This window comes from Macrosteles quadrilineatus, unplaced genomic scaffold, assembly GCF_028750875.1.
Source record: "Macrosteles quadrilineatus isolate MER2022 unplaced genomic scaffold, UCM_ALF_1.0 Scaffold_94__1_contigs__length_391377, whole genome shotgun sequence".
NCBI classification, from domain to species: domain Eukaryota; kingdom Metazoa; phylum Arthropoda; class Insecta; order Hemiptera; family Cicadellidae; genus Macrosteles; species Macrosteles quadrilineatus.
Window position 1 is genome coordinate 126,847 of NW_026542687.1, and position 12,762 is coordinate 139,608.

At 33.4% G+C, this 12,762-nt stretch overlaps 1 protein-coding gene across 2 annotated transcripts in view; it reads left to right on the plus strand.

Annotated features, from left to right (window-relative positions):
- Window positions 1-1,941: 1,941 nt before the first annotated feature.
- The window catches only part of LOC128982062 (sperm-associated antigen 1-like), a 34,924-nt gene continuing 24,103 nt past the window's right edge, over window positions 1,942-12,762 (plus strand). The window contains exons 1-3 of one of the 2 annotated variants that reach the window (XM_054401104.1): window positions 1,942-2,062; window positions 9,852-10,011; window positions 11,060-11,188. In XM_054401104.1, the coding sequence (XP_054257079.1) occupies window positions 2,046-2,062; window positions 9,852-10,011; window positions 11,060-11,188 (306 nt within the window). In that variant the 5' untranslated portion in view covers window positions 1,942-2,045. Of the gene's footprint in view, window positions 2,063-2,087; window positions 2,276-9,851; window positions 10,012-11,059; window positions 11,189-12,762 lie in introns of those variants that run through there. The other variant, XM_054401102.1, reaches the window with a different exon arrangement.

Genomic DNA, 12,762 nt, shown 5'->3' on the forward strand with positions numbered 1-12,762 from the left:
AAGATAACATGGCAAACAGGTGACACCAGCTCACTAATTTCCGTATTATTCATTTAAATTTAAATTTATGAACATAAATTTATTAAAAGATTGAAAATAAAACACATAGAATTGAAAACCAAAACAATATTTAAATTAAAAATCTATTTTTGTATATTTAAGTAGACTCAATATTTTCATAGCCCAGTAAACAAGCTTTCATATTATTAAAAAATACACAAATACTATTAGCTGTTTCCAAAAAAAAACAGCTGTTACAACACCACTTGCGACGTTGCCACTTCGAAGACCGCGGCCTGGAGTTAAAGGCGGCCGTGATACAGGGCTCGCTATAGTCACTATAGATTGATAGATAGAAGTAATTTATCACTAAAGGTTATTCAATAGATCATGTCAATATTGTATATAGCAAGTAAAGAAATCAAAAGATACATGCAATCAAGCTACAACAATAAAAGGTTTACATGCAAGATCACTCGTGTTTTCTAAATCTGAAATCTGAATAGCAATGAAAACATTTATTTCTCAATATTATATCGGTGTATCGAAGGATCGGTTAGGTAGGAAATTATCAATATATACATCATATCGGACATTAAATATCTGTATTTCCAATATTTCAATCCCCTATATATCGTGCGTGTTCTAGCGAGAATTCAACCGATATTATACATGAAAAACTGAAAAAAAACTTCAGATTTTACATTGAGATTAGAAGTCTACTTCTGTTGGTAAGTTCATGATGATACAACTACTTGTATCAGCGTGACTTTGTCGTAAGCATGCTGTTATTACCTTGCTCTAGGGCTCAAATAAAAATAGTCTTAACTCACATACAGTGTTAATATACAAAACGATTTTGCTTTACAACACAAGAATTACTATGGATATATTCTTAATATCGACGGGTTCAGATTAATTCAAGCGAGAGGGTTTTTGTGTCGTTCGTTGTGATCGTTTTGTGCCAGACACAGGCTAAATAAAAGGAAAGGAGATTTTTGGAAACAATTAACTCAAAAGTTGATGAACTTAAAATACAACTCTTTTAATCGTAAAGGTCAATAATTTTGAATGAGTAATTTCATCCTGTAATGTAGACGTTGTCACATTTCAAAATGATATAACTTTTTTCGTAGTGTATTGTCTCTATAAGATCACCATATTGACACAAGTTGTACCTGAACCCCTAATAAAAAAATAGCAATTTATTTCCATATCATTTTGTAGAACATAACGACAAATAATTTTATACACTAAAACATTGCTAAACACTTAACGATTACGGGTAAAATAAAAAATAAATAAATGTAAACTACTATTTTATTTTTATGAAGAATAAGTTAACAGTAGTAGATTGCTTGTGTATGAATATAACTTCTCTTACTTGATTTTGATCTAATTTGACAAATTTATTTAATACCAAACATCTGACAAAAACACATTTTATAACTTTCCCTCATCCCTGTAGCAGCAAGCCTAAGTACTCTCTTACCTAATGCTTATAGGGAATAGACACGATTGCCGTGGAATAAATCTGCCATTTGCAAATATCTATTTTAGTGAAAATATACAATCAGGTAAATTCGCCTAGTCTGACGGTTTGCTTTGCTGTGGTGGGTGACGAGGAGATGCTCTTTTTTTAACATTTTAGGAAAAGAAAAAGTCCGATGTTCCAAAAACATCTACTTTCCTAATTGACTGTAAGTCCAAAACATCGGTGGCAAAATACCGAGTATTTAGTTATATCGATATATCGTTGGCAACCCTTTCTATTTCTGAATTTCATTTCTGGACTGGAGTGGCCTCTCTCTGGTCTCGGTCTGGTCCGGTATTCCGGTCTCGGTTCGGTCTGGTACTTTATGTTTCTGTTGCTGTTCGCCTTTTGGTTGACTCGGTTGGAGGTTCGTGTCGTGATTCTGATTCTGATTCGCGAACGTCGAACGTTCTTCTTAATTCCATCTTCATGTATTCTAGTCCTAGTCAGAATTATTGCGTATTTTAAACCATTTTAAAATTAATATCTATTATATAAAAAAAACGTTGTTATGGTAATTATATCAATGTAAGTATCTCCAAATTTAATTCAAGGAAATACACAACTTTTACTAACCTTAATCATGATTGAAGAAAACGGAATTGTTTCTAGATCTAACCCTACTTTAAAGAAAAAGTCATTGTTAGCAAATTATGGAATCCCTATTGATAACTTGAGCTATGAATATATTGGTGCTTGTAAGGACGTCAAAGAACTTGAACGAATTGTAAAAATATTAAGGTGAGACAATTTTTCAATTTGTTTTTATGAGCTGCTTTAGTAGCCTAGGTTTAGGCTGCAGCCTAAACTATTTGCAAAGCTGCACCTTAGTTTAAGCACAATTATGGATATTGTTCACCCCAGAGCAAGACGGAACCAGTCGACCGCTCCATTAGCCTCCCTACTCAATTCCATTGAGTGAGCGAAGTGCTACTCAGGTGGTCGCCTGGTCACTTCTATCTCTGTGCAAATTTGTTTAAGTTATCAATAGGAATTTTGAAGTCAATCAGCGAATTCTTAGAAACACCTAGCCTAACCCACCTAGTAAGTTATGTAAGATTTGTGTCCAAATATTTAACTATTCACATGAAGTTTAGTAATTTACTATCTAAATGAACAGGAGTTTAAAATACTGGACATTAATTATATCAGCATATTCTTATTTTTTTAACAGTATTTTTTTGTTGTTAAAATAACTTAGGGCCTAGCCTATACATTTTGACCATTGTAGAATTTATGAAACACAGAAAAAGAAAACCCAAGCAACTGCACTCACATTTTAATGTCACCTTCACTTTTCATACACTTAACTCGCAAAATTGCACATCTATGTGCTTTGACTAGTTAGCCTAAGTTACTGGGTTAAAACGAAAACGCAAATACCCTATCACTGTTTAGTTCAATAAAACAAATAAGTTAACTTCTAAGGAAAAAAATATAAAAGGGAAAAATCAGCTGCAGCAGAAAAATTTGTACTTTGGTAGGCCTATTGTACGGAGGCCACATATTTTACAGCGTGCTGCAGCAGTTATGTTAGGTTGGGTTATCATAAATATGTTTGCAGGACTTTTCTCATTTCCTTATGAATTGAACGATATCAGATGAGTCTTTTTTTCTAATGATAACCCAACCTAACATGACCGCCGCATCACGCTTTATGCCTATATCTACCTAATACCTTTATCTTAGGCCTACATCTTTAGGTGGCTTCCGTATAATATCAAAGTACCTACCGTACCGTAAAAATTTTATGATAGCAAAATAACACTTGGAGATAAAAATTACAAAACATCAATTCATGCAGCAGAGTGTGTAGGTACAAAGCATTAGGCCTATTAATAGTGCACTAGTCTTGAACAAATTACAAAGATAAGATGGTATAAATAAGAAAATAATATGCCTAGGCCTACTTTAATCACTGTTTGCCACCTTATGTTTAAAATCGAATGCGTTGTCTGCGTGTCGTAAAGTTAACAAAAAATGAATTAAAACTATTGATACCTATTGTAATCCTGTTAAGTTATTTCTGAAATTAAATTACCTTATGCTAATCCTGGGATTTTAAGGGTTTTAAACCTTAATGGGATTTGGGATCCTAGGATCCTGGAATTGAAACCCCTACCTACTCATTGACTAGGCCATCTATGCAGCCCTGCGGGCACTCAATAGCAGTGTTGGGAAGTAGCGCGCTACAAGTAGCGACGCTACAGTAGCGCGCTACTTTTTTTGTAGCGTTAGCTGTAGCTACGCTACTTTTAAGATTTTGTAGCTTTAGCTGTAGCTAGCTACATTTTTAAAGTAGTTATAGCGGAATTTTAACTACTTTTCTCGCTACATTAACATTGGTTGAGATAGTGATTTTTATCATAACCTCAACCTTACGTGAAACAACCTCTTTCAAACTGAGATATTAAAAAAAAAATTAGGCCTACTTTCTTGGCTTCATACAGCTGGTTGCAGCCGTTTCATTCCCTATTACAACGTTGTGTGGACATGGAGGCCATTAAATGAGTGTTATCCACATTTTTGGCTCTCATTTCCTTAATTTACTACTCTATGATTACTGTCAGATGAAATAAAATCACTAGATGCAGACGACGTTTAAACGTTACCGGTGACAAGAGAAGCTATTGAATGCTTGCAAGTGATTGACAGGGAAATTAGTAGTCAATTTATAGTTTCTTTATTACATCGATAGTGTTTAAACTTGGGTTTTAATGGAAACCAAAAACCAACACTAAACCTTAAAATAATGAGAAAGCTAGTCTATCAACCTTTGCTTCAGCTGTTGATATTGGTTCATCATCACAAGCCCTTCCTTGGTTAGATTACGAAGATTGTTCAAAGGTTTACTAAATTAACAGAGAGGAAATTACTTGAGATGTCTAGACTACATGATAATTGTAACGAAAAAATCCCCATATAACATGAAACTTACATTGAAAAAATAGCATAGTTTGCTCCTGCTAACAGCTCTTGTATAGGACTATTCCTATGCTATGCTATGGTTTAAGAAGAATGCCAAGTTCCAAGTTCAATTATTATGAATATATCTGTTTAGTCCTTGCAAGAACAATCCTACTATAGCCAACTTGTTACATAGCCAAGTAGGCCTACATGTTGTTTTCAAATTTGTTACTTTACAAATTTCAACATGTTTAAATTAAAAGCCGATTTCAGTATAAGTTGCTGAATACTGTTTTCTGTGCCAACTAGGTTGAAGCACAATTTGCCCTATGCATAATGACAATAAAGGACGATTTCTTGACATTGAAAAGTGTTATTCATAGAACAAGTAAATTATCACTATGTTTAAAAGTTATAGCAATGTCGTTTTTAACATTAAAAGAAAAGAAAGGCAATTTAACTCCAATTTCAGTAGGCTATAGGCTCTGTAAAACAAAAAATATTTTTAAATAATCGTTTTACAGTTTTATTGGTCTTAATTGTTGATATAAGACATCTATAAATGAATCTATATTTAAGAAATAAAATGAGCTTTTAAAATATAGTTTGGTTGTGTGTCCTTTGAACTTAATGAAATTTACATAAGTTGCTTAAAAATAATGCAATAAGTCATTTACAAATAAGTAGGTACTTAATATGATGGGACACCCAACTATTTGTTTCTGTTGTTGTAATGTTCGGTTTATAATGCCAACAAATTAAATACACTCAAGGAATAATTTGTTTTCCAAGTAATGTTAGTTAATGTGACATTTTTTGTTTAAATGTTTGTTCAATAAAAATGAAGTTGAAATTAATTTAACATTTACCTAATGTGTGTGGAATAAAAAGTAACGTCTTTGGAAAAGAAGCTAAAATTGTAGCTGTAGCTACATTTCATTGTAGCTGTAGTTGTAGCTAGCTACTTTTTCGGAACTGTAGCTGTAGCTGTAGCTAAGCTACTTTTAAGGAAATGTAGCAGTAGTTGTAGCTAGCTACATTTTAAAAGTAGCTTCCCCAACACTGCTCAATAGAGGCTATTAGGTCAACTGGTTTCCAGTGGGGAGGTTTAAGTGGCCAAAGTCCCCCCCTTTGGGCCCTGGAAAAATTAATTCAATTACATAAGTTACATTTTGTCCTAAAACGTAAAGGAAGTTTTTGGTAACAGACCCTTGGACTCCCCTTCACCCCAGTTCCCTTGTCAAGGTCCTAGATCCGCCACTGCTGGTTCCACTTTACTCTGGGTTTTAAAAAAGTATAGCCATAGCACTCATTGCTTTTTCAGATGTATAATTTCATGATTTGCATTGAGTGCTTAGACTAAATAGTCTGAACCTAGTCCTACTTCATGTTAGTGATTTTCCTTGATAGTGAAAAGCTATTGCTGCTGTTGGTGGCATGGTAAGACCATGAAATGGGACCAATTAGTTAGTTAGTTAATAGTTAGTGTCAATGTTACCAATAACTACAAATTCATTTTGATGTCACCAGTGGCCAAAAAAAGCACATTTTGTTTTTGATTACATTTATATAATCTACAAAGTGTCCACAAAGAGGTTGCTATTTTAAAATTCATATACTGTCTGCGAGAGTAAAGAAGTCCCTTGAGCCAGAGCGATACGCAGCTATGTTTGGAGGGTATCGCGCACTATTTGCAGGCGCTAAGCATCTGGGCGCCTCGCCTCGATGTCTGTATGTAAACAACTGTTGTAAACATAATTACTCATATCTTTGTTTTAGTAAGTGGATTATCATCATGTGGTCACGTCATTTGATTCAGTGCAGTCTCCTGTGTTCGCGTAGTGAGTTCTGTTTTGTTATGGACGGTCCTTGTAGCTCTGGATGAAAACGTGGTGCTAATATACAAAAATATGTTCACCCGGGAAAAAACGCAAGAAGGCTGAAACCATAAAGTGCAAATAGATAGCTTTGATATGCGTGTAATCGTAGATTAAATACGCGATTTTTACACGAACAAAAAATTGTCCCTACATGTAAAAACCTATTACCTATTTTGAGAGAAAGAATTAATTTTAAATGGGCATTTTGGCGACTATTAAAGATACGGGGTTCAAGTGGAAAAAATGTGGTCAGAAGAAAATGTTTCATTGAAAGGCCTGACATTGTTAATTGGAGGTTTAAGTATTTGCGAGAGATAAGAAATAAGGGAACAAAAAAGGAAAATTTTATATCTGGACGAAAATTGGAAGGACAGTAATTTAACGTTCCAGAAATGTTGGCACAGTGTAGACGTCGATGGTGTGTAAATGTTGTTAACAATAATGTGTAGAGAATGCTACATTATTTTTATTTATTATTGTTTCCATCTTGTTTTGTTGTATGAATGTGAAAATGGAGTTGTCCGTTGGTATGTAAAATAAATAAAACCTGATATGAACGCGTCAAACTGTGTGATTGTCAGACATTGGGTCAAACGAAGGGGTTTTGCAGGGGGGTTGGCTTATGTATATGGCAAACAGTGCCAAAGGTGGTGACAATCATGGCCAAATGAATGTTTCCAACTTTGAAAAATGGATTAGGCAATGTGTATTCAGTGGCGTTGCGTGGTTAAATTCTAAGGGGGGGGGGGGGGGGGAGAAGCCTCAAATTTCCCAACTGCTTAACATAGATTTCCCAACTATTAAAAAAAAAAAAAAATCTGTACTATTTTTAAAAATCTACAAATTATTATACTACACTGCTGCAGTCACACTCAATTCAGTATCTATTAACTTGCATTAAAAAAACATACCTAGTTTTACATATATACAAAATTAGGTACTCAATTCAAAAAACGTCTAATACTTCTACCAATTCATAATGAAATTTTATGACTTCAAAAACTTGAATAAGAGAATAAGTATTGTTTCAAATCCAAAAAACTTTACAAAAAATTGTAGTAGTACCTAGTGTAACATTTTAGGGATATAAAATAAGCCTAGTACAAATTAGTATAGGCCTAGAAAAAAATATTTTGTTACAAAATAATGAAATTAAAATACTTTTAGAAGTTGACATTAAGATCAACACTTTAACTTTCATAAAACTTACAACTAGGCCTAAACAAGTTTGTAATGATGAAATATTAATATCAGTGTTGTGAATGATATTATTCTAGTCTAGAAAAGAATAAACCTAAAATAAGACTTGTATAAAATAAAAACTTTCAACTAGGTTGATAATAAACTTATACATAAAATAAAAATGTTAACCTTCATCTTCATCAAACTAGAACTTAGACAAAAATCAAACTCAAACGTGAAAGTCAAACATCAAATTTTAGGTTATGTTTTGTCTACGTAGATCTGTTTCAGAGTGATTAGTTGATTCATTTTTGTAAATTCTTAATTAGGAATGATAAATAACTTTAGTAGATAAAAAAAAATATATATTCTAAAATATATTCAGAGAATAAATATTTCAATGAGAGTTTTAAAGGTAATACCGATATACAAAACCTATCTTTAATGTTATTTTAATCTACCTATTAGCAAGTACTCCTGTCAGTTAGCGTGCTCCAAATACTACAAAAAAAGGTACAAAATATAGTTCATGTGACTGACATGAAAAATATTTTTGAATTTCTTGTAAACACTAACTAACAACATAATTGAACTGAAGAGCTACATCGCTTGCACTTTCAAAATTCAAACTCGCAGTCTCGCAGACGAATCATTCAGAAAATCATTAACACAGGACAGGATCAAGGTAGCCAACATACGTCCAATAAGGAATAAAATTTCTCGTAAATGAAATTCCAACAAACTATACCGCTAATTGATTATTGATTTCTCAAAATAAGACGTGTTTAGCCATGGTTTAGCCTAGTTTAATCAAAGTTAAATGAAATCAAAGAAACATCAAGTTTATTCGTCCAAGTCAAAGAAATTTTGATCTTTGATGGATTTTCGCAAATATTTAAATTTTATTTACTTTAAAAATATATTTTTCTTGTATCTGATTTCCCAACTGTCCCAACTCGTGGCAAGGAAATTCCCAACTTTTCTCTTTCCCAGATTCTAGGGGGGGGAGGCTCCCCCCTACCCCCTACCCCCCCCCCACAAGGCGACGCCCCTGCGTGTATTGCCAAATTTCCCTCCAAATTCAGTCATAGTCATTGGTCATAGTCATAGTCATTTATTGGTATTGTTCAACGTATTATTACATTTAACTAAACAAAAATCATAAAGTAGAAAGGTTATTAGTTTGTCTTAGTAACACTAGAAAATGGTTTTCCACCGATTTTATGACTATGCAAAAAAATATTATGACATAGATTTATAAAAATCATACAGATATTACATACAAAAGTTAAGCCTAACAACTAGCAGAGCAGAGTGAAGACGGCTATAATTGTCGCGCTAAACGTTCAAGCGTAACGCCTTCAAACTTCGAATAGGCCGGAGCTCAGGGGACTTCTTTACTCTCGCGGACAGTACAAGATGTATCGAACATGCTACAAACTCTTGAAACTCTTCAGATATAGCCTACATATGTAAAAAAGTACTCCTGAATCTCATTTCATTCTGATTGATCAGAACAAAATGGTAGAACAACAAGATAAGAAAAATATTAGCCAAAAAGTTTGCTAGCCTGATTAAAAAATGCATAATGTTTTATGGACATCAGTTTAAATTAAAGGTTGTGAATCTACTTAATTTCATTTATGATTTACCATTAAGTTTTGACAAACATAAAAAAAATATAATAATCCAAAGTACTATGGCAGATACACCTATCAGTGGACAGTATTGTTTTATTGTAAATCTTTTACCATTGAAATAAAAGTAGTTGTTCTTTCCAGGTTATGGTTGATGTAATTTGCGATAAAGGCCACAAAATAGGAGAAGTTAGTGGTTTCAATAGAAGAAAATAAAGACAATATCCATTTGTTGATTTAAACATATTAACAATGTTCTTTATTATTTTTTGTGTTAAATTTTATAAAACTTGTTGCTTTTCAGTCTAACATTTTAATGTTAAGTTACTTTTTTTATATCTGCACAACTCGTTGTCTGTAGGCCTAACTCTTTTGTTTCATGCAACTTAACTAGATTACCAATTTTTTTCACATCCTAGACTGACCTTATATTGTGTTAAAACTAGGCCTACCATGTACTTTGATGTTGTCTTTTACATTTGTGTAGATGTTGACGAACAGGGACAATAAAGGTTTTTATTTTGAATCGAGCTTACTGCTCATCTGACCTTGCCGGGACTGGATTAGTTTGGATGATCAAGACTACAAGTATTAATTAGTTTCATCCAAGAGAACTGTTCTTAAGGTTTATCTACGTTTAATTGTTTAACTTATTAATTGTTATATTTTTCTAATAAATACGGTACATAAGCTACGTAACTGTTTGTTTAGGTCTGGTGAAGAAGGTTACTACCCTGATCTGCAAAAGACAGCAGAAGAAAGGTTGCAAACTCTAAGTCCAAACAATCGACATTTGCGCATCACAGAGCCAGCTCTAATCAACCATAATTTCTCTACTGAAGAATGGAATACTATCACAAGTGATGTCTCGGTAAGTCATTTTCAAATATTTCTTTTCTTTGTTGCCTCAAATATTTTAATTTTCGCAAATCTCATCGGTACCTATTTTAGAAAATAAAGTAATAGGGCATATTGTGTCCTATTGTATAAAAATTGTGTCACCTAGAAGGAATTATGAATGGATATTTGGGACACAGGAAAAGTACTGTTAGATACCTCAAGGAATGCGTGCTGCGGGGATGGTCAAGTATTTTTTAAGACATTTCTCAGTGCTCGTGATATTGCCTTGGTATATGCTTAGCAGGTAGGCCTAAATAGGCTACCTCAAGTACAGAAAGCACTAACTAATGACTTCATAACCACCAAAGAATATTTTAGAACGAAAAATATTTTTGGAAGCTTAAAATCCATTAAAAACTGAAGTTTCGTGCTTTCCCTTGAATGCAGACAAGCTTATCTTATACTTAAAAATTATAGTCGATGGTGTAGAGCAACACAACCCCAACCCACAATATATTGGGATGACCTTAAAATATCTCACCTATGACAGTAAAAATAAACAGTAACAGCAATCTGCAATCTGACACATACTTTCTCTAATTGTCAACAACTCTTACCATGTGCAAGCAGTGGGTGTAACTATAATACCCTAGGGGAGTTTTCCACTGTTAAAACATTTCCTTGATATACAACCTGTGATTAGGTTTCAATAGATTGAACATTCACGGCAGCCGACGCTGCTTAATTGCTTTAGCTTCAAAGTTGATAGATGTCACTATTGGAGGTTGAATTGCGGAATGAACCCGAGATTCAGACTATGAATTATAAAGTCAATGATTGCCATTTACTTGCTCTTCTTGTCCCTGGTGCATTGCCAAGTCTTCACAGTATGAACAAAGCTAGAGCCATGTATATAGGATGTTTAATTTTAGAGTTTACTACAAGTTTACTGTACTGAAGGTTATTTATTACAACCTTAAGTTTATGAAGTGCCTAGCTAAAGAAGTGTTTTACCTACAGAAATAAAAAAAAATTATCATGTAAGATGAATACTAAAAGGCTAATTTGGTCTATTTTAGAACTGGAAAAGAGACATATCTGTTAGGGATCTTCGACTCACTGAAGAAAACAACAATAATAATAGTGTTGGTGGAATTGATGCCCCACCAATAAGGCAACCTCCTAATGGAAAAAGTAACATGGCAAAGGTAAGAGTGTACACAATTAATAAAACAATTAAATTAATTAACCCTTTCAGTGCTATGAAACGATATATCGTTGTTTTAAAAAATCTCTAAGGGATAGGCTATAGAGAGGAAGGTTATTTTAACAAAAAGTAGCAAAACGGACATTGGTGACCTGCATGTTCATAGGATACACTAACAACCACTTAGCTAAAAGATTCGCCCAATCCGATGATTTCGAGGTGTATGTCTAACCAAGGATTATGAACACCTCACTATGCCCCAGTGGTTGTAGTATATCGCTACAAACACACAGGTCACCAATTATTTGCCACACAGGACGGGAATCGAACCCGAGCAGACGAATGCCTCTGGCCAAGTGACACACGCCCTAGCCTTCTCGGCTATCTGTGCTTGAAGACTGGGGAGTCAAAAACTGGTATTTAAGCTGACGCCACCGATTGCAAACAGATAGCGCTACAGATGGTTGTTCAATGCCTTACTAGGTAGCAGCACTAGTTCGTCACGGACTATTTAGATGATATTTTTCAGTTGAAACACAACAGTGATCATAAATGTGTTCCTGAGACTTTGCTGCAAAACAATATTTTCCCTAAATTGGCTATATTACGATAACCTCGTCCAACTAAATCAAAGTTAAATTCAATATTACATTGTAAACTATATGTCTTTTGATTTTATGAGATTTTGGTTTCAAACAATGCTATCAGAACATAAAAATGTATAGGAAAACCAGGAAAATTACAACAAATACTAAGTTTTATTTAATGTTTACTACAAATACCGGGATTTATCTTTGTTATATATTTTCTTATTGTCTTATTATTCAAAATTAGCCCAATTAATAAAATAGTGACAACATTACAGTTAAAATTCAACAACAGGTAATGGAATTGAAAGGCAAACAAAAAAGTCTTACTAAATACAAATTATTGGCCTAGCACTGAAAGGGTTAATAAGTACTCAAATATTAAATTACATAAATTCTCCTCTGAGTGCTATATTGTTATTGTAAAAGATACCTGGGAAAATTGAATTGAAAGCAACATGTGTATGAACTTAAAAAATGTTCACCTTTCAATACAATAGAACCTCGATACTGTAACAAGGCTCTCATAGGGATTATCAAATAAGACTTGTTATCTCAACCTTGATATCAAATAGACCAGGCCTTGGTGGGAGTTGAGTATGCAAAATTATTTGGACGCACTTTTACTTTTGATTGTTGTTAAGGACACTTTGGACAGTAAGAAAACGCATGTTGCCACGATCGGCGTTGGTCAAGTACCAATATGGCGGGCCACCTGCCCTGACCGAGAAAAATTCTAATAATTCCATTGTTTTTCGTCCGATTTTGATAATTTTTTTAAAGTTGAAAAGAAGAAGAAATTCTTCAAAAGTCTTAACGTTCAATCCAGTTTGATAAAATGATAAATTAGATTTTAATAAAGATTTTACTTTTAAAACATATTAAATGTAACTTACGTTGAGGTGATTATATTTTAGTTTTTACTGACGAAATATGTCCAAAATCACGATTTAATGTTACTATACAATTTATAATACACAGTTTAACC